This window comes from Chiloscyllium plagiosum, unplaced genomic scaffold, assembly GCF_037043375.1.
Source record: "Chiloscyllium plagiosum isolate Xiang-an unplaced genomic scaffold, Cpla_swu_hap1 HiC_scaffold_30, whole genome shotgun sequence".
Classification (NCBI taxonomy): Eukaryota; Metazoa; Chordata; class Chondrichthyes; order Orectolobiformes; family Hemiscylliidae; genus Chiloscyllium; species Chiloscyllium plagiosum.
The window spans coordinates 50,288,527-50,309,698 of record NW_028270168.1 but is presented as its reverse complement, the minus strand read 5'-3'; the positions used below and the strand labels follow the sequence as shown (position 1 = coordinate 50,309,698).

The following is a 21,172-nucleotide window of genomic DNA, read 5'->3' as shown; positions in this document are numbered from 1 at the left end:
AATGAATGGTGGAGCAGGCTGGAGGGGACTTTCCTACTCCTGCTCCTATTTTGTATGTTCTTATGTTCTATACCTGAACGGGAGTTGCGTCCAGAGCAGGTCCAGAGGAGTCAGGTTCCTGGGATGTCAGGTCAGAATGTAAGTGGTCTGCAGGGAGGTGTGTTTGAGGTTGAGAGAGTTTAGTCTGGAGTTAATTGAGTACATACTTAGGAGTTAAACAACACATTTAATCATCAGACGTTTCCTGTGTATCTATTTACTTTATTTAATTGAAAACCTCCAAATTCTGACATTTAAATTGAGACTTTCAGAGAGTTCCATGTGTAGAGAAATATGCTAGTGAAATCTTCAATTCTTTTGAAGTTTACTGCAATAGTAATTTCATCAGGTCCCCATAAAGAATATGCTGCAATAACGACTGTCCAGCCATTGGAAAATCAACAGGAGTAAGCTAGAATTTTAATGTTCACTGGTGACCATCCCCCAAAACAGACCCTGTCAGACTATTCTTAATCTGGATTGACATATTACCACCAACACCAAAGCTTTAATGTCAAGCAGATAATGTCTACAGGCTTTCCTCCAACACCAACTTCATAACTTTTTTTCAAAAACTATAATTAGATTTGTAATAAATTAGTTTTTTTGTTGAATATGTTAGGTGTCCCTTGTTAATAAACTAATCACATAGTGCACTCCTGATAATTCCCTCAAGCATCTTTCCCATGACTGATATCAACCAGCAGGCCTATCATGATTTGAGATCATCTCAAAAAGTTTTAATAGATGGGGACTATATTTGCCTACTTCCAGTCAACAGGAACTATCCCAGAAGGAGTGAGTTGTTAAATGTATTGGCTAGACAGGGACTTGCAGAACAATTTCCCCATCTCCCAGATGATCCTCTCATTCAATCGTGCTACTTTTAAGTAAGTAAGTAATTTTAAAATAACATACTTACCTATTTTAATGCTAGTACTGAGATCATTAAACTCACTAAATTCTAATAGAATAAAGACTGTTACGTTAATTTGAATTTATGCAGATATTTTCTAATCAACCTGTTCATAGGTAATATGATACAGCTCTGGTGTTGGTGGGACATGAACCCAATTAGACAGGAAAACTGCTTCTCATTATACAATTAACATTGTTATATCTGGATTGAGTTGCTGTATATATTATGTATCTGTTTATCTCAGCGCAGTAGAGACGCTCTCTAAACTCAAACAGTTTATTCACAGAACGCTAACAATCTTATAACTTAAAGAAGGTTAACATGTGTGCATCTTTGCATACTTTCCGGTTGTCCAGAACATCCTGTGGAGTTTGACACATAGGCTTATGAAATGGAGCACAATTAGGCCAACCTATTCAAATACAGATCAATTACTATACATCATTACAAATGTCACTTTTGATAGTTAATAATTGGTAGTAAAAAAAAGCACAGTTGATTTGGTGATGGGAGGAAAGAAAACATTCAGTAGTGTGAAGTGCACTTCTGGATTAAAAGAAAAAAAAGAAAATAAACAAACATTATATTTTTGAACTCACACAAGGGTCAGCACTTCAAGGCAGATGACAGAATTTTAATGAGTTGTAAGCAAGTGCCCAAAATAGGCATTATTTAAACTGGTTACCTATGTAATGGAAATCCAAGATCATGGAAAATTATCAGCATTGTACAAGATAATGGTTGCAAAACAATTCATGTGGAATACTGTATTAAGCACAACCCAATATGATCACACACAGACTTAGCTGGAGAAAGTCTAGCTCTAGATTCTGATATAAATAGATGCACAATCATTGTCTCCTGATTGACTAGTTAGTCTTAGTAACGAAGACAATGTAAATTATACTTATTGCTATTGTGCAGTAAACTACATTTTTAAGGTAGCCATGATGTCGAGGTATCGGTGTTGGACTGGGGTGGACAAAGTCAAAAATCACACAACACCAGGTTATAGTCCAACAGGTTTATTTGGAAGTACTAGCCTTCAGAGCGCTGCTCCTAGAGCAGTGTTCTGAAAGCAAGTACTTCCAAATAAATCTATTAGACTATATCCTGGGGTTGTGTGATATTTAACTACATTTTTAAGATAAATGCCTTTTCTTTACCTTAAAATTCATTAATGGTTCTTTCTCTGTAAAATCAACCAAATAGAATCTCAGCACAGTTAAGAGCAAATGAAGTTTTGGCACAAGGTTGGTGCCTGCAAAACCACTGATAAAGAGGGTAGAAGTATTTTAGGAGGATATTTGGCTCTCCAGGATTAAAAGTCAGCCAGTTATCTCTTGATATTTTGGGATCTTTGGTATACAGCACATCACATTTGTGCCACACAGGTGCCAGACAATGAATATCACCAATAAAAGAGAATCTAACCATCGTCTCTTCACATGAATTTGTCTCCATTAACATCCTGGAGTTACCATTCACCAGAAACTGAACTGGACTAGCAATACAAATACTATAGCTACAAGTGCAGTTCAGAGGCTAGGAAACCTTAAGTGAGTAACTCACCTCCTGACTCCCTAAATCCTGCTCACTATCTATAAGGCACAAGTCAGGATTGAGATGGAATATTTCCCACTTGTCTGGACAAGTCCAACAAACTCAAGATGCTTATCACTACTCACTGGGGTAATGTCCTGGAAATCAAGCAGCATTATTCTTGCAGTCATTACAACATGAAAATTTGATTAAACCACTGCATTGTACAATTATTATTTACTGTCTAATTTGAGTTAAAAGAATATACACACCAGAATTTTTCCACTAAGAAGTAAATATCTATTTATTACAAACAGACTACAGCTATGTACTGTAAGCAGCATGGCTTTGTGCTGCTATGTCACTATGTCGCCAGTGACAGGCAATGCCAAATTGCCCATGCTTGCTTTGTGGCCTTTTAAAGATTATGTGAACGTGGTAAGATGAGGCTAGAATTGGATGGGGAAGACACAGTGGCTCAGTGGTTAGCATTAATGTCTCACAGCACCAGGAACCAAGGTTCAATTCCAGCTTCAGGGGACTGTCTGTGTAGAGCTTGCACATTCTCCCTGTGTCTGCATGGGTTTCCTCCGAGTGCTCCAGTGTCTTCCCACAATCCAAAGATGTACAAGTTAGGTGATCACCCATAGTGTCCAGGAATGTGTCCAGCCATGGGAAATGCAGGGTTACAGGATGGGGTAGGGGAGTGAGTCTGGTTGGGATGCTCTTCAGAGAGTTGGTGTGGAATTGTTAGGCTAAATGTTACAGTTGGGAAAAAAAAATGTCAGAAGCTTAGTTCTAGCACCAGCCTTCATCATGGAAGTCAATGAATTTTTGTTTTAGTTCTTTTTGCCTTTTGATTCCTTTCAGCTCTTTGCTGATGACACAAGGTTGTGGGGACACCAATTCTCAGCCTTTCATTCAATGGGGATGCAGTGGCCTCGTGGTATTGTCGCTCAACTACTAATCCAGAATCCCAGAATAATATACTGGGGACCTCAGTTTGAATCTTGCCATGGCACACAGGGGAATTTGAGTTCAATAAAAATAAATTTTATAAAGATATCTAGAGAATGAAGAGTTGACTGGTAACCATGAAACCATTATCAATTGTTGGAAAAATCCATCTGGTTCACTAATGTCCTTTAGGGAAGGAAATTTGCCATCCTTAACTGGTCTGGCCTACATGTGACTCCAGCAATGTGGTTGACTCTAAACTGCCCTCTGAAATGGCCGAGCAAGCCACTCAGTTGTATCAATCGCTAGAAAGTCACAATAAAGAACTGAAACCCGATGAACCACATGGCACCTTGGGACCAGCCTTCACAGTTGTTGGTTCAAATTCCTGGAATTCCCTCCCTACCAGCATTGTGGGTCAACCCTCAGCAAGTGGACTGCAGAGATTCAAGAAGGCAGCTCACCACCACCTTCTCAAGGGCAAATAGGGATGGACTATCAACGCTGGCCGGCTAGTGACGCCTAAGTCCCATAAATGAATTTTGAAAATTCAATGGTTGAGGATTTGACCTTTCATTAACAATGAAGAAGCTTTCTCCCCCCTTTCAACAGAAGTTTGACAGAAGTGAGACAGTAGCTCACAGACAAAAGATGATGGAGAACAGCTAGATGAAACTTCCAATTTCTCCAGACAAAGAAGAGAGAGGAAAAAAAAGAGAATGAACACTTTCTTTTTTTTTGCAGGCTAGATATTTGTCTGGCATTTCCACACAGAAAGCTGTCGTCAATAGCCCAGCAATCAATCAGAAGATTGTAACTCTGCCCTCCTGATCCCATAGCAATAATTGCAGATTTGTCTGGAATTCTCTCTCACTGCTCTCAAAGGCAGCATTGCTATACAACTCACAATATGTTCCATAGCTTGTTTTTACAGCTTGACACCATCCAGGACAAAGCAACCTGCATGATTGGCACCACACCCACAAGCATTCATTTCCTCCACCACTGTCTGTACCATCTAAAAACTATGTTGCAAAGATTCGCCAAGGCTCCTTCCACATCACCTTGCAAGTCCTTGACCAATATCATCTAGAAGTACAGGTTAACCAGTGGGTTAAAGTAATATTACTCAAGTGTGAAAATCTACACTTTTATTACCAAAATTATGCTGCTTTACCTCTTTCAATAGATCTCAATCATAGGCTGTTTCTGAAAGTCCACCTCCAAGCCATTCAGCATCTTGACTTGGAAATATATCATCAGTTCCTTCACTGTGATCAGGGCGAAATCTTGTAACTTTATCCTTCAGAGTATTGGTAATATGTACACTAAATGGACTGCAGTAGATCAAGAAGATAGCTCATCCTACCTCCTCAAGCGCACCTAGAGATGGACAAAAATTCTGGCCTAGACAGAAAAAACCAGTTATTTTGAATTTTTGTTCCAAAAATCACAACACAACATCTTCTAAGCCAGGACATTTCACAGAGAGGATTGTGAACACCAAATAATGATTGGGTTCTGTGCCCGACATATTGCAAAGATAATGAGCCCCACGGTTTAGCGAGGCCAACTATGTTTTATTAAAACCATCAAAGAAAGAAAAACTTATGTCCAATAAAACTTAACCTTGTTTGAGAAGATGTAACGTAATAACCTGAAAGGAGCATTGATATCCTAAAGATTCAGTACTTTGAGTATCTGTTTCTTGTCTCCAAGTCCCTTCTTGAATAAAAGAGGAATCCTTGCAAATGCAGGAGTGTTTGATCCATGAAGGGTAAAGTGGATTCACCAACATTTAAAGTACCTCCTCAACCTCAATTATTAGCAGGAAATCAACAACCTGTGAGGTCTATATTAAAGTAATATTACTAAGATGTGAAAATCTGCAGTTTTATTACCAAAATATTGTTGCTTTGCCTCCATCAATAGATCTCATTCATAGCCACTCATCTCAAAATATTTTATTTAAAATAGCACCTACATAGACAAAAGAGTTAAGAGACACAATTTTGTGAATAAAGCATAAGGGTCAAGTTACAATTTTGGAGCTTATAACATCTTTATACAGTAAACTCAGTAAAATTACCAATTTGTGCCATAAATGTTCCAGAGTCATCAGCTGATCTTGGATGCTGCCTTCTAATTTTCCGTTGTTTCTTAATTTCACTTCCTGAAAAAAGAAGATAAACCCATTTAACCCTGTGAACTATGCTGACTTAAAGTCCAAAAATAAGAGATTTAATCTTTATTTAGTCAAATACAGAGTATTTGCAGGACAATTCATGTTAAAACTGAGCATACAATTTTATCTTCATATAAGACCTTATTTAGATCTTAGAATACTTTTTAAAATGTTGTTTCATTATAGGTGGTTAAATTAAGATTTTTGAAAGAACATGGATCAGGGCTGCAAGATTAAATTGCAATTTAAATCATCTCATCCTTACGCATATAAACATTTGGATATATGTTTTAGATAAACACACTTGATTTATTGTTACATGTATACAGAAAAATGAAAAGTGGTTTTTCACGTGTTATATGCAAAGTGTGGCCCTGCTCCGACACCATCTTGAAACACTAAATATAGTGCAAAACATTACTGCAATAGAGCTAGTTTTTCTCTCTTCTTCTTGTTCCTCTTCCACTGCTCCTCCAGTCACTGCTTAACACTGGCCGGAGTCTCTGAAACTGGCTCTGGGGTCTCAGTAACAAGCCACCACCACTGCCACAATTGCAAGTAAAGCGTCCCAGCTGGAGCAATGGGCCTTGGGATGTGCAGGTTCAATCCTTCCTGTTCCCCATCCAATGCTTCTTCAGAAGCTGCCACCGGTTATCAATTGATGGGGTCCTCCACCGTATCTTTCACCAATGCTAACGCTCTTTCAAGTGCCTGAACTTAGCTGCGGACGTGGAGCCTCAGCTTAGCTTGCGAGTGTGGAACAGGCGAGTCAGCCCGGGACCTGCTCTCACTCGCCGGGACAAACTAGGGTGAAGTGAAGTTGTACCCGTCTTATCTTGGCATTGCTGCTGCCAGAGGCTTCCTCCTGCACCCACCACTCTCTAAGCTGAATAGCTGGGGTTTTTGTCTGTTCTCACAACAGGGATATTCATCAATGAAATCCAATGCAAGAGACAGGACGGATCACAGTATGCAGTTTTTGGTCAAGTGGCCAAGGCGATGGATTAAAAATCAGTTGGGGTTGCCTTTGCGTTGGTTCAATCCTACTGATTATGATCCTCACCTTATTGAAGCAAGTGCTTACCTAGTTGCTGGCTGAAACAAATATACCCACATTTTATTGTGGCTTTTTCAAGGAAATTTGCAACATTCAAAGACATAGGGAAACAGGGAAATGGAATGTCATTAAAGTTAATTAGAAAATGAGGGGAATAAGATTGCGTTTATTTAGTGTGATGAAGATTTATCACATATTGTTTTATAATATACCACAAATTTTCATTTTGGGGACTATAAGCTGAAGTGGAAGTAGGATTGCTAAATAGCTGAAATTCCAGGAGAACTTTGCAACTTGGCAAAAGTCAAGCACTACATATGTTTAGTTATGCAAGACAATGTTGCTTTGAGAAGCAATAACAGAGATAAATTGAGACTGATGGCATTAAGAGTCTTTGAGTTAAGGAAATTCTATCTGATGACAACCTTCTGATTGGTTCAGCTATAGATTGCTATAAAGCTATTAAAAAAGTTGTAAATGCAATTGCATCAGAGGTCACCTACGAGCTAAATACATCCATCTCTTCCTCTCCCTTACTCTCTATGTATGGATAAATTATAGAAAAACCAAGAAATCTGAAAAGAAGGAATTCTAACAAGAAAAAACTCAAGTCTGTCTAATCAATTGTCAAATTGAAGAAAACTTTTACAGACAGCATAAGGGTCATCTTTTAAAAAAATGTTTTAACTATGTGGGACAATTTACTCATGGCTTGAAATCTGAACTGTTGATCTTCAAAATTATATTTTTTTCCACTCATAACATCTGCATCAAACTGTCTTTTGTCTGTCTTATGAGTTAATTCAAGGGCTGTTGCAGACTACAGCAAGACATTGACAGGATGCAGAGCTGGGCTGAGAAGTGGCAGATGGAGTTCAATTTCGATAAATGCGAAGAGATTCATTTTGGAAGGTTGAGTTTGAATGCTGAATACAGGGTTAAAGACACGATTCTTGACAGTGTAGAGGAACAGCGGGATCTTGGGGTCCATGTACAAAAATCCAATGCCACCCAAGCTAAGAGGGTTGTTAAGATGAATGGCGTGTTGGCTTTCATTAACAGGGGAATTGAGTTTAAGAGCCGTGAGGTTTTGCTGCAGTTCTACAAAACCCTGGTTAGACCACACTTGCAATATTGTGTCCAGTCATAGTCGCCTCATCATAGAAGGGATGTAGATGCTTTAGAAAGGGTGCAGAAGAGTTTAGCAGGATGCTGCCTGGATTGGAGGGCTTGTCTTATGAAGAGATGTTGAGTGCTACACTACCATACATCAAGAGGACTAGCCACACTACCATACATCAAGAACATCTCTGAAATGACAGCCAAACTACTGCGACCACTAGGACTTATAACAGCACACAAACCAACAGCCACACTCAGACAACAACTCACCAGAACGAAGGACCTGATACCCAGCATGAGCAAAACTAATGTAGTGTACAAAATACCATGCAAGGACTGCTCAAAACACTATATAGGACAAACAGGAAGACAGCTAACGATCCGCATCCACGAACATCAACTAGCCACGAAACGACACGACCAGCTATCCCTAGTAGCCACACACGCAGACGACAAGCAACATGAATTTGACTGGGACAACACTACCATTATAGGGCAAGCGAAACAAAGAACAGCCAGGGAATTCCTAGAAGCATGGCACTCATCCACAAACTCCATCAACAAACACATCGACCTGGACCCAATATACCGGCCACTACAGCGGACAACTGAAACTGATAACTGGAAGCGGCAGGGACAGGCCACTATAAATGCCGGAGGAAACACCACAGAAGCGCTTCACAGGAGGCTCCCAAGCACTGAGGATGTCACCTAGACAGGGGACGAAACGTTTGGAACAAAAACTTCCAGCTCGGCGAACAGAACCACAGCAACAGCAGAGGTTGAGTGCGCTTGGGCTTTTCACACTGGAGAGAAGATGGAAGAAAGGTGGCTTGATAGAGGTGTACAAGGTAATGAGATGCATAGATAGACTAGATAGTCAGAGACTTTTCCCCAGAAATGGCTGTCACAAGGGGTTATAATTTTAAGGTGATTGGAGGAAGGTACAGGGCCGATGTTGGAGGCAGGTCCTTCCACAGAGAGTGGTGGGTGCATGGAATGTACTGCCAGTGGTGGTAGTAGAGTCAGAGACACTAGGGACATTGAAGTGACTGCTGGACAAGCATATGGACAGCCATAAATTGAGGGGTGTGTCCGTTAGGATGATCCTAGATTGAGATAATTGCTCGGTACAACATCATGGGCCAGAGGGTCTGTACTGTTCTATGTTCTATATATGTAGTTATCTATGGTTTTTCTCAACCATTTGTTAAAACTGAGTGTGTTACAATGAATAGTTATTTCCTCTTGCCAGGTAAATTGATGTGAATTGCTTTTGTCTTAAATGGCAGCCAGTCAGACAAAGTACTTTGATTTGCTTTGATTTATTATTGTCACATTTACCAAGACACAGGGAAAAGCATTGTTTTGTGCACTAACCAGACAAATCATACCTTACAGAAATATGTCAGGGTAATAGAACAGAATGTGTTATGTCGTGATACAGAAACAGAAAAGGTGCAGAAAAAGATCACCTCTTAAATATGGGGGCTCCGTTCATAAGTCAGTTAACAGCGGGAAGAATATGTTCTTAAATCTGTTGCACGTGCACTTGGTGTGCACGAAAACAGAACCTTTGGTCCAACCAGTCCATTCCGACCATAATCTCAACTAAACTAATTCCACCTGCCTGTTCTTGGCCCATATCCCTCCAAACATTTCTTATTCATGTGCTTATATAAATATCTTTTAAATATATCCACATTCATCATTTCCTTTGGAAGTTCACTCCACACACGAACCACTGTGTAAAAACAAATTGTCCGTATTGTCTTTCTTAAATCCTTCTCCTTTGACTTTGACTTATCTATACCTATCATGATTTTATAAACCTCTATAAGATCACCTTTCAACCTCTTACACTCCAAAGAAAAAAAGCCCCAGCCTTTCCATACAACTATTCCCACAACATCCTGGTAAATCTTTTCTCAACTCTCTCTAGCGTAATAACATCATTTCTACAATAGGGAGACCAGAACTGGACAGTAATCCAGGAGGCCTCACCAACATCCTGTACACCTTCAACATAAAGCCCCAAGTCCTATACTCAAAGGTCTGAACAATGAAGACAAGCATGATAAATGCCTTCTTAACCACTCTACCTGTACGCGATGCAAGCTTCCAAGAATTATGTACCTGAACCCTTAAGTCTCTCTGTTCTACAACACTACCCAAGGCGCTTGGGTAGTTGTTTAAGTTGTTTAAGTCTTGCATTTGTTTGTTTTACCAATAACTCGCATTTATCCAATGGAACTCCATCTGCCACACTTCAGCCCACTGACCCAAATAATCACCATCTCTTTGTGAAGATAGCCTTCTTCACTATCCACTATATTACTAATCTTGGTGTCATCCACAAACTTACTAACCATGCCTTTATATTCTCATCTAAATCATTTATATAAATGACAAACAAAAGTGGACCCAGCACCGATCCCTGCGGAACACCACTGGTCACAGGCCTCCAGCCCGAATAAAAAACCCTCCACCATCATTCTCTGCCTCCTGCCATTAAGCTTATTTTGTATCAAACCAGCAAACTCACCCTGAATCACATGTGATCTAACTTTACTAATTAGTCTATTATGTGGAATCTTGCCAAAGGCTTCACTAAAGTCCAAGTAAATAATGTCTACTGCTCTGCCTCCATCAATTTTCTTCATTACCTCAAAAAATTCAATCAAGTTTGTGAAACATGATTTCTCTCACACAAAACCATGACTATTCCTATTCATTCCTTGCCTCTCTAAATGCATATAAATCCTATCTTTCAGAATCACTTCCAACAACTTAACCACTACCAAAGTCAGTATATAGTTCCCAGACATCTCTTCTTAAACAAAGGCACAACACTAGCTATGCTCCATTATTTTGGCACCTCGCCTGTATTTATAGATGATACAAATATTTTTGCCACGGATTCTAGAATTTCCTCTCTAACTTTCCACAGGTAAGTCCTAGGATATGCTAGATCAGATCCCAGAGATTTATCCACCTTTTTTTTTAGACCTCCAGCACTTCCTCTTCCGTAATGTGAACTGCTTTCAAAACAATTATTTCTGAGTTCTCTAGCCTCCATTTGTAAAAATTGTAATATCTCTCCTAACTCCTAAGGTTCAGCAGAAAGACTATCTCTTTGATCTTTAAGGGAATGTGAATGTTCAGGACGTAAGGAACTTAATTTTACTTTTGTTTTTCATTAGTTCAGTTGGTAATGCCACTGAGTTTAAATGCATTCAAGTGAACTTTATGAAAAGGTTTAAAATCCTTTAATGTTTATTTCTCTCCAAAGTTTGTCTTTCTACATAACTGGCTCTCTTAGAGGATTGGAAGGCCTTTAAAAACCAGCTTAATATAACTAAAAAAGAGAGAAGGGGTGGGGAAATTAAATATGAGAATAAGATGGCTAGTAAAATAAAAGGAGATTGCAAAAATATTTATATATATGTAAGAGAGATGCAAGAATGGACATTGGACTGCTGGAAAATGAGGCTGGAGAAGGAGCAATGGGAAACAAAGAAATAGCAGAGGGACTAAATAGGTACTTGCTAACAGTTTTCTTGATGGAATACACCAGCAACATGTCAGAACTTCAAAAGAGTCAGGGGCAGAGGTGAGTTTAGCAGCCATCACTAAGGAGAAGGTGCTGGGGAAGCTGAAAATTTTGAAGGTGGATAAATCACTAGGACCGGATGGACTACACCCCAGAGTTCTGAAGGAGACAGCTGAGGAGACTTTAGAGGCACTGTTAGTTAAATTTCAGGAATCACAGGAGTCAGGGAAGATCCTGGAAAATGGCTTATGCTACACCTCTATTTAAGAAGGCAGGGAGGCAGAAGACATGAAACTTATAGGGTGGTTAGCCTGACCTCAGTCATTAGTGAGATTTAAAGTCCACTATTAAGAATGAGATTGCAGAGTACTTGGAAATGCATGATTAAATAGGGCAGAGTCAAAGTTTAGTCAAGAGTAGGTCATGCCTGACAAATCTGTTAAAATTCTTTGGGAAAGTAATAAACAAGTTGGACATAGAAGAGCCAGTAGATGTGATATAGTTGGATTTCCAGAAGGCCTTGACAAGGTGCCGCACAGGAGATTGCCAAATAAAGTGACAGCCCATGGTATTAAGGGCAAGGTAGAGGCATAGAAAGAAGATTAGCTGACTGGCAGAAGGCAGAGAGTGGGGTTAAAGGGGCCTTTTTTTCAGGACAGCAGCCAGTGACTAGTGGAGTTTTGCAAAGGTCATTGGTCCAAAGTCCAATGGGACCACAACTATTTACATTACACATCAACAATCTGGATGAAGGAACTAGGGGCATTGTCACTAAGTTTGAGGAGCGGGAGGCTGCAGAATGACTTGGACATGCTGGGCAACTGGCAAAGTGGTACATGGAATATAATATGGGAAAGTGTGACGTTATACATTTTGGTGCAAAGGATAGAGTAAGGTAAGAGTTGTAGACTATTTTCTAAACAGGGAAAAGCTTTAGAAACCTGAAGTAAGTCCTAGTTCAGGATTCTTTTAAGGTTAATATGTAGGTTCAGTTAGCAGTTGGGGGGGCATTGCAATGTTGGCATTAATTTAAACAGAGCAGGAAATCAAGAGCAGAGATGGACTTCTGAAGTTGTAGAAGGCTCTGGTCATACTCCATTTGGAATATTGTGAGCGGTTCTGGGTTCCATATCATTGGAAAGATGTGCTAGTGTTGGAGGGCGTTCAGAGACAATGATTTTGTGGATGAAGGGCCTGTCATATGAGGAGCAGTTCAGGATCTGGGTCTGTACTTGATGAAGTTTAGAAAAATGAGGCAGAGATCTGATCAAAACTTACATGATACTAAGATGCCTAAATAGAGTGGACAGGGAGATGTTTCCTCTAGGAGGAGAGACCAGAACTGGGGTCACAGCCTCTGTAGAACTAGTTGCAGCACAGGGCTGTGGAGGCGAAATGATTAAGTGTATTTAAGACAGAAATATGCCCTTGATTCATAAATAGATCAAGGGTTAAAGGGACAAGGCAGGAGAATGAAGTTGAGACACTTTTCAGCCATGATCCCATTGTGGAGTAGATTCAATTGGCTGAATGGCCTAATTCTGTTTCCATATCTCATGAGATTTTGTTTTTAACACAGCTTTGAGGATATTTGATCATTAACACAATCTAATCTTGTCTGGAGGTGCTAAAACAGACACCAGTAGGTTTAGCACTCAAGCTTTGATTAGAAGCAATTCTTGTGGAGCATTACAAGTAGTTTCCAAGCACCTACCTCCTCTTAAGGTAAGGAATGCAGTTGGTGGCACACAACAAAATGTTCCAGAATTCAGGGACTCAAAGGGTGCATAATTCTTGGACAAAACATTGGATGTCCTGTATCCACAGTGGAGGAAGAAATTATTTATCTCCTGAAAAATACAGTGCTGCTCTGCTTGACAATTATATTCCTCCAGCCCAAGGGGAACTCCAAAAATGATGCCCATGAACAATCACTCCTTTCTTCCAGCGTCTCCCATAAGATTTCCAATAAACAACACGCAGAGTGAGTGGCATAGATAAAGGTCATCTGCCCATCAAGAATAAATCCATGACAATTTACTCTTTGTTTTCGGTGAAGTCAGAGAATTTCGAGAATAAATGGCAATAGAGTATTGGTGAAGTCATGGCAAATTGTCTGAGAGAGGTTACCAAAGTATCTCAAACATCAACAAATGTATATCAGCAAGTAAAAAGTGCAAGCTGACATATGGAAACAGCACTCAATCCTCAAAAAAGACTTTCTTACTCTTGTACAGCTGGTCGCTACTAGGAAAGGTCATTAATTGAAATGATTGCTACCAAATGCTATACAGTCTTTTGAATGCTAACAGGCAACTTAATTGTCAATCAGACCCATAAATATTCTCCAGGAGTTGCTCTGAAGCAGAGCTTCAACCTTTTTTTGTAACCAAAATGGGCCTTTTTGAAAATGTTGTTGCAGTTCAAAAACTAACCTTGCCCACCTCAAACACTCTTTAGCAAAGCACCTTGACAAAAGCAGGACATGAGTCTGTTGTATCTTCTAGATGACTTACTGACAGAGCTGAAAATATGTCAACCATGTTATCAGTCTTGCAGTGATTTTCACATTTTCCCTTTGCTTGCTGATGACATAATTCTCCATGGTCAGCTATTTTGCAAGCAGCATGGATTCTTTTCAATGACCTGTTCAGACATATTGTGGCACATGTCTGGGGCAAGTGGAATTTGAACCTGGACGTTCTGGCCCAAAGGAAGGGACTCTCTCACTGCACCATAAAAGCCTTCTATATTGATTTTTAAAGCAATCTATTCAGGTTTGTTATGACACCTCTCTGGAGCATGTGAGATTCAACATACACACAAGAGCCCCCTATAGCATGACAGATGTAGATATTTGTATTGATTGTAATGAGGTCAGTCAGGTGGACCTCATCGAATATCAGTTCCCTGAATGGGGCTGTTAATCTGGTGCATCAGGGAACACTGGCTGACAGATAACGACAGGACTGTCTCTTAGACGAGAAGGCCACTGCTTGTCACTGACCACTTGGGTGTTTCCTTTCTTCCTGGTGGTGGAACATGAATAAAGGTTTCTGCACTTGTTCTTCACTGTGTCCTACACTTACACACACACGACATGGGTACTGGGGAAAAATGAGCACAACTGCTGTTTGGTGGTAGTGTAAGGGTTAAGGTAGATAGTAGAAAAAAGAAAAAAATATAAATTGGGATTCAGAATTTCCAAAAAAAAAAGAAAAACAACTAGAGTGCCAGACATCATGTTCACTTTGAGAGCTGGCTCTGAGGGAGCTGGATCAGTGTCAGGGACTCTCCCCAAGTAAATCAAAGATGACTTGATGATGGCAAACTGGCCTCTGTGGAGTTATTTCACTGGCGATGAGAATGGGATCTGAGCCGGTATGCAGACTCAAGACAGCAAAAGAGTCTCCTAGACTGAGTAAGAGAACACATAGTTCAGTATCCAGGAGGTGCACACCATGAACAGTTAAATTGCTCAGCAACATCCACATCAGAAACAATCAAAATAAACATTTGGTTAAATGATCACCCGGTTCTAATGGAGGTCGATGTTGGTGAGGCCATTTCATTGATTGCAGAACCAGTCTTGAACAAAATTCACTCTGGACTCCAACCCTTAAGTTTGCACAAGACCTTGGCTAGACTGAAAACCTATGCCGGGGAATTTTACAGATTAAGGGTATAATGTCAGTTCCAGTCTCATACAAGAAGCAGCTGGTTGAGATACCACTGCTTTTACTAAAAGGTTCAGACTCAAGCTTGATGATGTGAAATTGGTTAAAAAAGAGTCACCTAGACTGGCTCAACATTTTTGGATTAAAAAGTGGCTGCCTGAATGAAGCCCTAATTAAATATCCAGAGCTTTATTAGGAAGATCTAGAGACTATCAAAGGAATCAAGGCCACCTTGTATGTTGACCTAGAAGCAATTCCACAATTCTGCAAGGTGTACCTAGTGCCTTAAGGGTTGAAATCAGAAGAGTGGAAAGCAAAGGAATCATCAAACCAGTCCAGTTTGCAGAAAAGGCAACACCAGTAGTATTGATTGCAAAACTAGAATGGTCAGTTCATCTTTGTGGGGAGCTTAAACAACTGGTAAATTGCTTTTCGTAGACTACCCAATCTCTCACACAGAGGATGTATACACTAAGCGGGGAAGTGGGTGGGGGGAATGGGGGGGTGGCCTTCATGAAGCTGGACATGAGCTATGCATACTTGCAATTGTGGTTAGATGAAGATTCCCAGAAGCGTTCTGCAATTAATGCCCATAAGGGTTTTACCAATATATGGGCCTATTCAATTTTCAGCAGATGATGGAGAACATTTTACAAGGTTGATATGCTGATAATAGGGAAGACCAATAGAAGCATTTAGAGAACTTGGACATATTCCTTAGATGTTTCTCTCAGGTGGGCATTCACCTTAGAAGGGAAAAATGTGGGTTCCAGTCACCTCAAGTGATCTACTTGTGCTACAAAGTCAACAAGATTGGGTTACACCCATTGGAAGATTAAGTAAGGGCAATCAAAATGCCCTGACTCCTATGTCTGTACTGGACACTAGGTCTTTCTTTGGCCTGGTGAATTATTACGTAACCTGGCCTCCATCCAGGCACCTTTGCATCAACCTTTAAAAAAGAGTCAGCCTTGGAAATGGTCACGTAGCCAAGACATAGAGAAGTAATGAAACAGCTATCATCATAAAGTCATAGAACATGGAAACAAACCCTTCAGTCCAATCAGGCCACGCCAAACATAATTTCAAACTAAACTAATCCGACCTGGCTGCTCCTGGCCCATATCCCTCCAAACCTTTCCTATTTATATACTTATCCAAATGATTTTTAACATTGTAATTGCACCCACATCCACCATTTCCTCAGGAAGTTCATTTCACACACGAACCACCACCTGTGTATAAACTTTTGCTCTCATGCCTTTTAAAATCTTTCTCCTCTGAACTTAAAAAGAAAAAGAAGGAGGAGGAGGGTAAAACAACATCAGGGATGCAAATGCTGGACCCAAGACTCCACTAAGCAAGAGAGACAGTGGTCTCCAGGCAACAAAGTTTGGTGTAGAAGCCACGGGAGTGGCCCTACGTCGTAACAGGCAAGATTGACACAAGGTTAGGACCAGTGACATTTAAAGTTCATGTAGGTGCAACAGTCTTGAACAAGCACTGGGATGATACGAAAGCTGCAAACACGCAAAACATGTCTGGCTCATCGACTGTCTTTCTGACTGTTCTGGAACCTGTAGTTAACCCTCTCCATCAAGTATTGAAGACACCTTGGAATCCAAGACGAATACAGTAGATGTCGCCATTTCAATGCTTTAGCCACTTGAAGACAACAAATTGCTTCTGAGACATTCTAGGCACAAGAGGTGAGCTACTGTGTGCTACACACTGCCCTTAAAACATCCAAGGCGAGCTACAAAAAGGACTGGCCTATGTCTTCGGAGTCAGAGGGAAAGCTATGTAGTGATTGCAACCAGGTGAGCCAGGTAACCTAACTGAATAAGAGTTCCATGACTGGGGCTGTTAATCTGGTCCAATCAGGGAGCCCTGACTGACAGATATAAACCAGAGTGTCATAGCCAGCAGGGCAGCGGTAGACGTCCGGTACGTGGCCACCGCCAACCGACGCCTTAAAACGGCGGTGCTCGGACCCGACACAGTGCACCAGTTGGAGGACGCGCAGGTGTGCGGTGGGATCCCGTCCGCGCTCACCCCAGCCCGGACGGAATTTCACATTGGCCCCAAGGTCCCGTACTTCCCGCGGGAGCCTGTGCCCCACAACCTGAGCCGCCTCCGAAATTTTAATTTTGTTTCGTTTAAGGAGGTGAAAAGAAGAGCCCTGTGTAGACTGCTGCTGCACACCGTCCACCTCTTCTCCCTCATCCACCGTCCGGACAGGCCTTGGCGTGCCCATTTGCCACCGGGCGGTGGGGATCCCCAGTGGAGGGCTCTCTAAGCGGGAGTCCTCCCCCTTTCTCTCGGGGATCTGGGGTGGAGGGTGCTGCACGCAGCAGTCCCCTGCAACCACAGGTTGCGGTGGTTCACGGACTCCCAGCCCAACTGCTTGTTCTGTGGCGCTGTGGAGTCCGTGGACCACGTGTATATTGGGTGTGGGCGTTTGCACTCCCTTTTTGATTTTCTTAAAAACCTTCTCCTCTGTTTTTGGCTGCACTTCAGTCTCACGCTCCTGATCTTTGGGCACCCGGTACGGAGGAGGGAGGGCAGGTCTGAAGACCTCCTCGTGGGTCTGCTCCTGGGCCTGGCCAAACTGGCCATCAACAGGTCCAGGCAGCGGGCCGTGGAGGGGGTCGTTAGGGCCGACTGCCTGCCCCTCTTCCGCGGTTACGTTAGAGCCCGGGTGTCCTTGGAGAAGGAGCACGCGGTGTTGACCAACACCCTGGAGTTGTTCAGGGAGAGGTGGGCGCCGCAGGGAGTGGAGTGCATCATTTCTCCCTCCAACTCTATTTTGATTTAGTCCCTACCCTCCCCTTCACTGTTTTGATCACTCAGCACTGCCCTTTGGTGTGAAGGGCAGTGTTTGTCACTGGCCACCCGGGTGTTTTCCTATCTTCCTGGTGGTGGAAATTGAATAAAGATTTGTGCACTTTGTGTCTTTCACTGTGTCTCACACCTGCACACACACACACCATGGGTGCTGGGGATAAAATAAGCACTACCGCACTTAGGTGGTAGTGTGGGAAGAAGAAGAAAAGGAGGAATGTCCCTGCCCTCTCCCTCACTATTTTGATCACACAGCACTGCCCTTTGATGTGAAGGGCAGTGTTTGTCACTGGCCACCCGGGTGTTTGCCTATTGTGAGTGTATAAAAAAAGAAAAAAAAAGAAAAAAAAATTAAAAAAAATAAAAAAAAATAAACCAGTGTCATACATCCTGTTCACTCTGAGGGCTGGCTCAGAGGGAGCTGGATCATGTCAAGGACTCACCACATGTAAATAAAGGATGACTTGGTGACAGGCTACCAGCCTCTGTAGAGTTATTTCAATACAGAAAATAACTCTAATGTAAAAATCAATTGAACGTGAAATATATTTTAGTTAACAGATTATCTTCGGTACCAATATTCAAATGCTGTATCATGTTGATTTTTACTTAAATATAGCATGCTCATGAGGATAATTGATTTGATGCATACTTTTGTTCTACAAATTTATTCCAATCTATTAACAATGCTAAAAATGCCATTTAAAGGTGCATAAATAAGGATCTGATACAAGCACAAGTGTCAAAGGGCTGACAATGCAGCAAATATTAAGGCTGAGACAATATTAAGGCTACCTTCAGTTACCAAAGCATTTCTTATGCTTTCACAAAACATGCACAGCCAAGCAGCATCTTGAAAAAAAACAATATTGGCAGATTTAGAATACTAGTCAACATTGGCCATATACACATACACAGAAATGGAAGCATGTCACAACAAGAGTCAAGGCATCAAGTAATTATTTTGAATAAAAAGCAAAAGAATTGTGGATGCTGTAAATCAGAAACAAAAACAGAAATTGCTGAAATGCTCAGCAAGTCTGGAAGCATCTGTGGAGAGAAATCATAGTTAACTTTTCAGATTGAGTGACTCTTCCTCAGATTTTCTCCACAAATGTTACTAGACGTGATGAGCTTTTGCAATAATTTATGGTTTTTGTAAGTAATTATTTTGTTTTTGGTTGGCAGATTATTTCAGGCTTGGCAGTGTAATAGTTATGGCCTGAATTTAACCAGCCCTCCAGAGACATACTTGGAGGCTAGACAGGTAGTTTAACAGTGGCATGAAGTGCTTCCAAATAAACCTGTTGGACTATAACCTGGTAGTGTGTGATTTTTTAACTATGAAGAGGGGAACCCAACTTGTTCCTGCCATAGAATAGTATCTAAACCAGGAATAATACCAACTTGGCCATCTACCAAGTGGAAGCAGGCAGCCAATTAAAGCAATGAATTGGCATACTGATAACATATTAAGAAGGGTGTGGGGTGTGCTTGGGTTCCATTCTGAAGGCTCTATGGCCCATAGAGGCGTCCATTGACACCAATACACACATCTCAGTCCTAATGCCTGTCAGGGCATGCCTGCCTAACCCTGACACAGCATTATAGCTTAATGATGCCCATCCTGTTCCTCCAAACTTTGCTACGCTCACTTGTCAAGGACATGGTGTTGGTCACTGCCACTAACACTCCTTCCCATAATCCACCAAGCCTTCCAATGCTGTACTACACACTCCCCCATATCTTGAGTGTTCCACACCCCCCCCCCCCCCCGTTATATATTTCTGATATGTAATTTTAAAAATGATATGTTGATAATGCAAAGAATGACTTGCACATGGTTAGAAGATATAATCTGAATTAATGTATGACAGTGATTCCCAAGCATTTTCATATATATGTGTTTTTACAAAACATTTTCCCATTGTGACCCCAGTATGGTGCCATGACTACAGACCTATGACAGGAAGAAGGTGGGAGAAGGGTTGAGACACCTATAAGAGCAGAGTTAGATGAAGTGGAAGTTGCTTAATCCACAGAGATATACATTAAAAATGCACCTATCTTTCGACTGGACCACAGAAAGGAAAACCACTAGATTTAAAATGATGACTAAATTGTTAAGCACCCAATCTGATACTGTGAGTAAAATTGCAAATGTTCTGTTCACACTTTTTCTGTTTTTAAAGCACATGTTCCACTTTTTTCGTGTATTTGAATGCAAGGAGACAAGGTTTCTTCAAGATTGAGGCCTTAAATAAAATTCAGCGAGGTGTCAATGAGGCTTTGCGTAAGAACATTTTATTTTTAAAAAATTCATTTGTGGGCTGTGGACATTGTTGGCGAGGTATCATTTATTACGCATGACCAACTTGTCCAAAGTGGGTGAGGGTGCGCTGCTTTTTGGAACCACTACAATCAAAGTTGTGCTGGAACATCCAGAGTGATTATGGAAGAAATCCCAGGATTTTTACCCAGCGACAGTGAAAACAAGCCTTGAGATTGCCATCTGAGACATAGTTTAAGTCAGGAGATTTGGTGATAGGGCTGTTGTAAATGGAGACACACTAGCAAGGCAAAAAGGTCATGATGGCAAGACTGTACTTGTCAAACATGACATTTAAACTGTCAAAGTTCATTCATCATGTTTAATCAGAGAGAAGATATTTTTTAATCAACATGTTCAGAAATGTATTACACACCTCTGGAGCAGGTGTGGATTTGAACCTGGACCTCCAGGCTTAGAGGTAGGGACACTACTATTGTCAGAAGAGGTCCTTAATCAGAGTGAAGTTTTTTTAATCAACTGCTGAGTCACATTGTAATTTGGCTGGAGCAGATGGGACTTGAGTCCGGATCCTCTGGTCTAGAAGTAGGGACACTACCACTGTACCACAAAAGCCTTCTTAATCAGAGTGAACATTAAGATATCAGACTCAGGGTAGCTGATAGGAGTAAACAAAGCACTTTGTATCTTGTGTTGATTTGAGGGTTCCGAGTCATAAAATATGGTGGATCAAGAACTAAGTAATAATAATAATAGGTGGCACGGTGGCCCAGTGGTTAGCATTGCTACCTCACAGCACCAGGGACCCGGGTTCAATTCTACCCTCAGGTGACTGTGTGGAGTTTGCATGTCCTTCCTGTGTCTGCTCCCCCAGGTGCTCTGGTTTGCTCCCACAGTCAAAAGATGTGCAGGTCAGATGGGTTAGCTATGGGAAATGTAGAGTTACAGGAGTAGGGTGGTTCTGGGTGGGAAGCTCTTTGGTGTAGA

The 21,172-nt window shown here is 41.1% G+C and overlaps 1 protein-coding gene across 7 annotated transcripts in view; it reads right to left on the bottom strand.

The window, feature by feature from the left end:
- adgrb2 (adhesion G protein-coupled receptor B2) overlaps window positions 1-21,172 on the bottom strand; it is an 805,995-nt gene that overhangs the window by 520,086 nt on the left and 264,737 nt on the right. For 6 of the 7 annotated variants that reach the window (XM_043717943.2, XM_087976927.1, XM_087976929.1 and 3 more), the window contains exon 3: window positions 5,547-5,630. The exons of the other annotated variant lie outside the window; for it this stretch is intronic. In XM_043717943.2, the coding sequence (XP_043573878.1) occupies window positions 5,547-5,630 (84 nt within the window). The remainder of the gene's footprint in view (window positions 1-5,546; window positions 5,631-21,172) is intronic. 7 annotated transcript variants of the gene reach the window in all.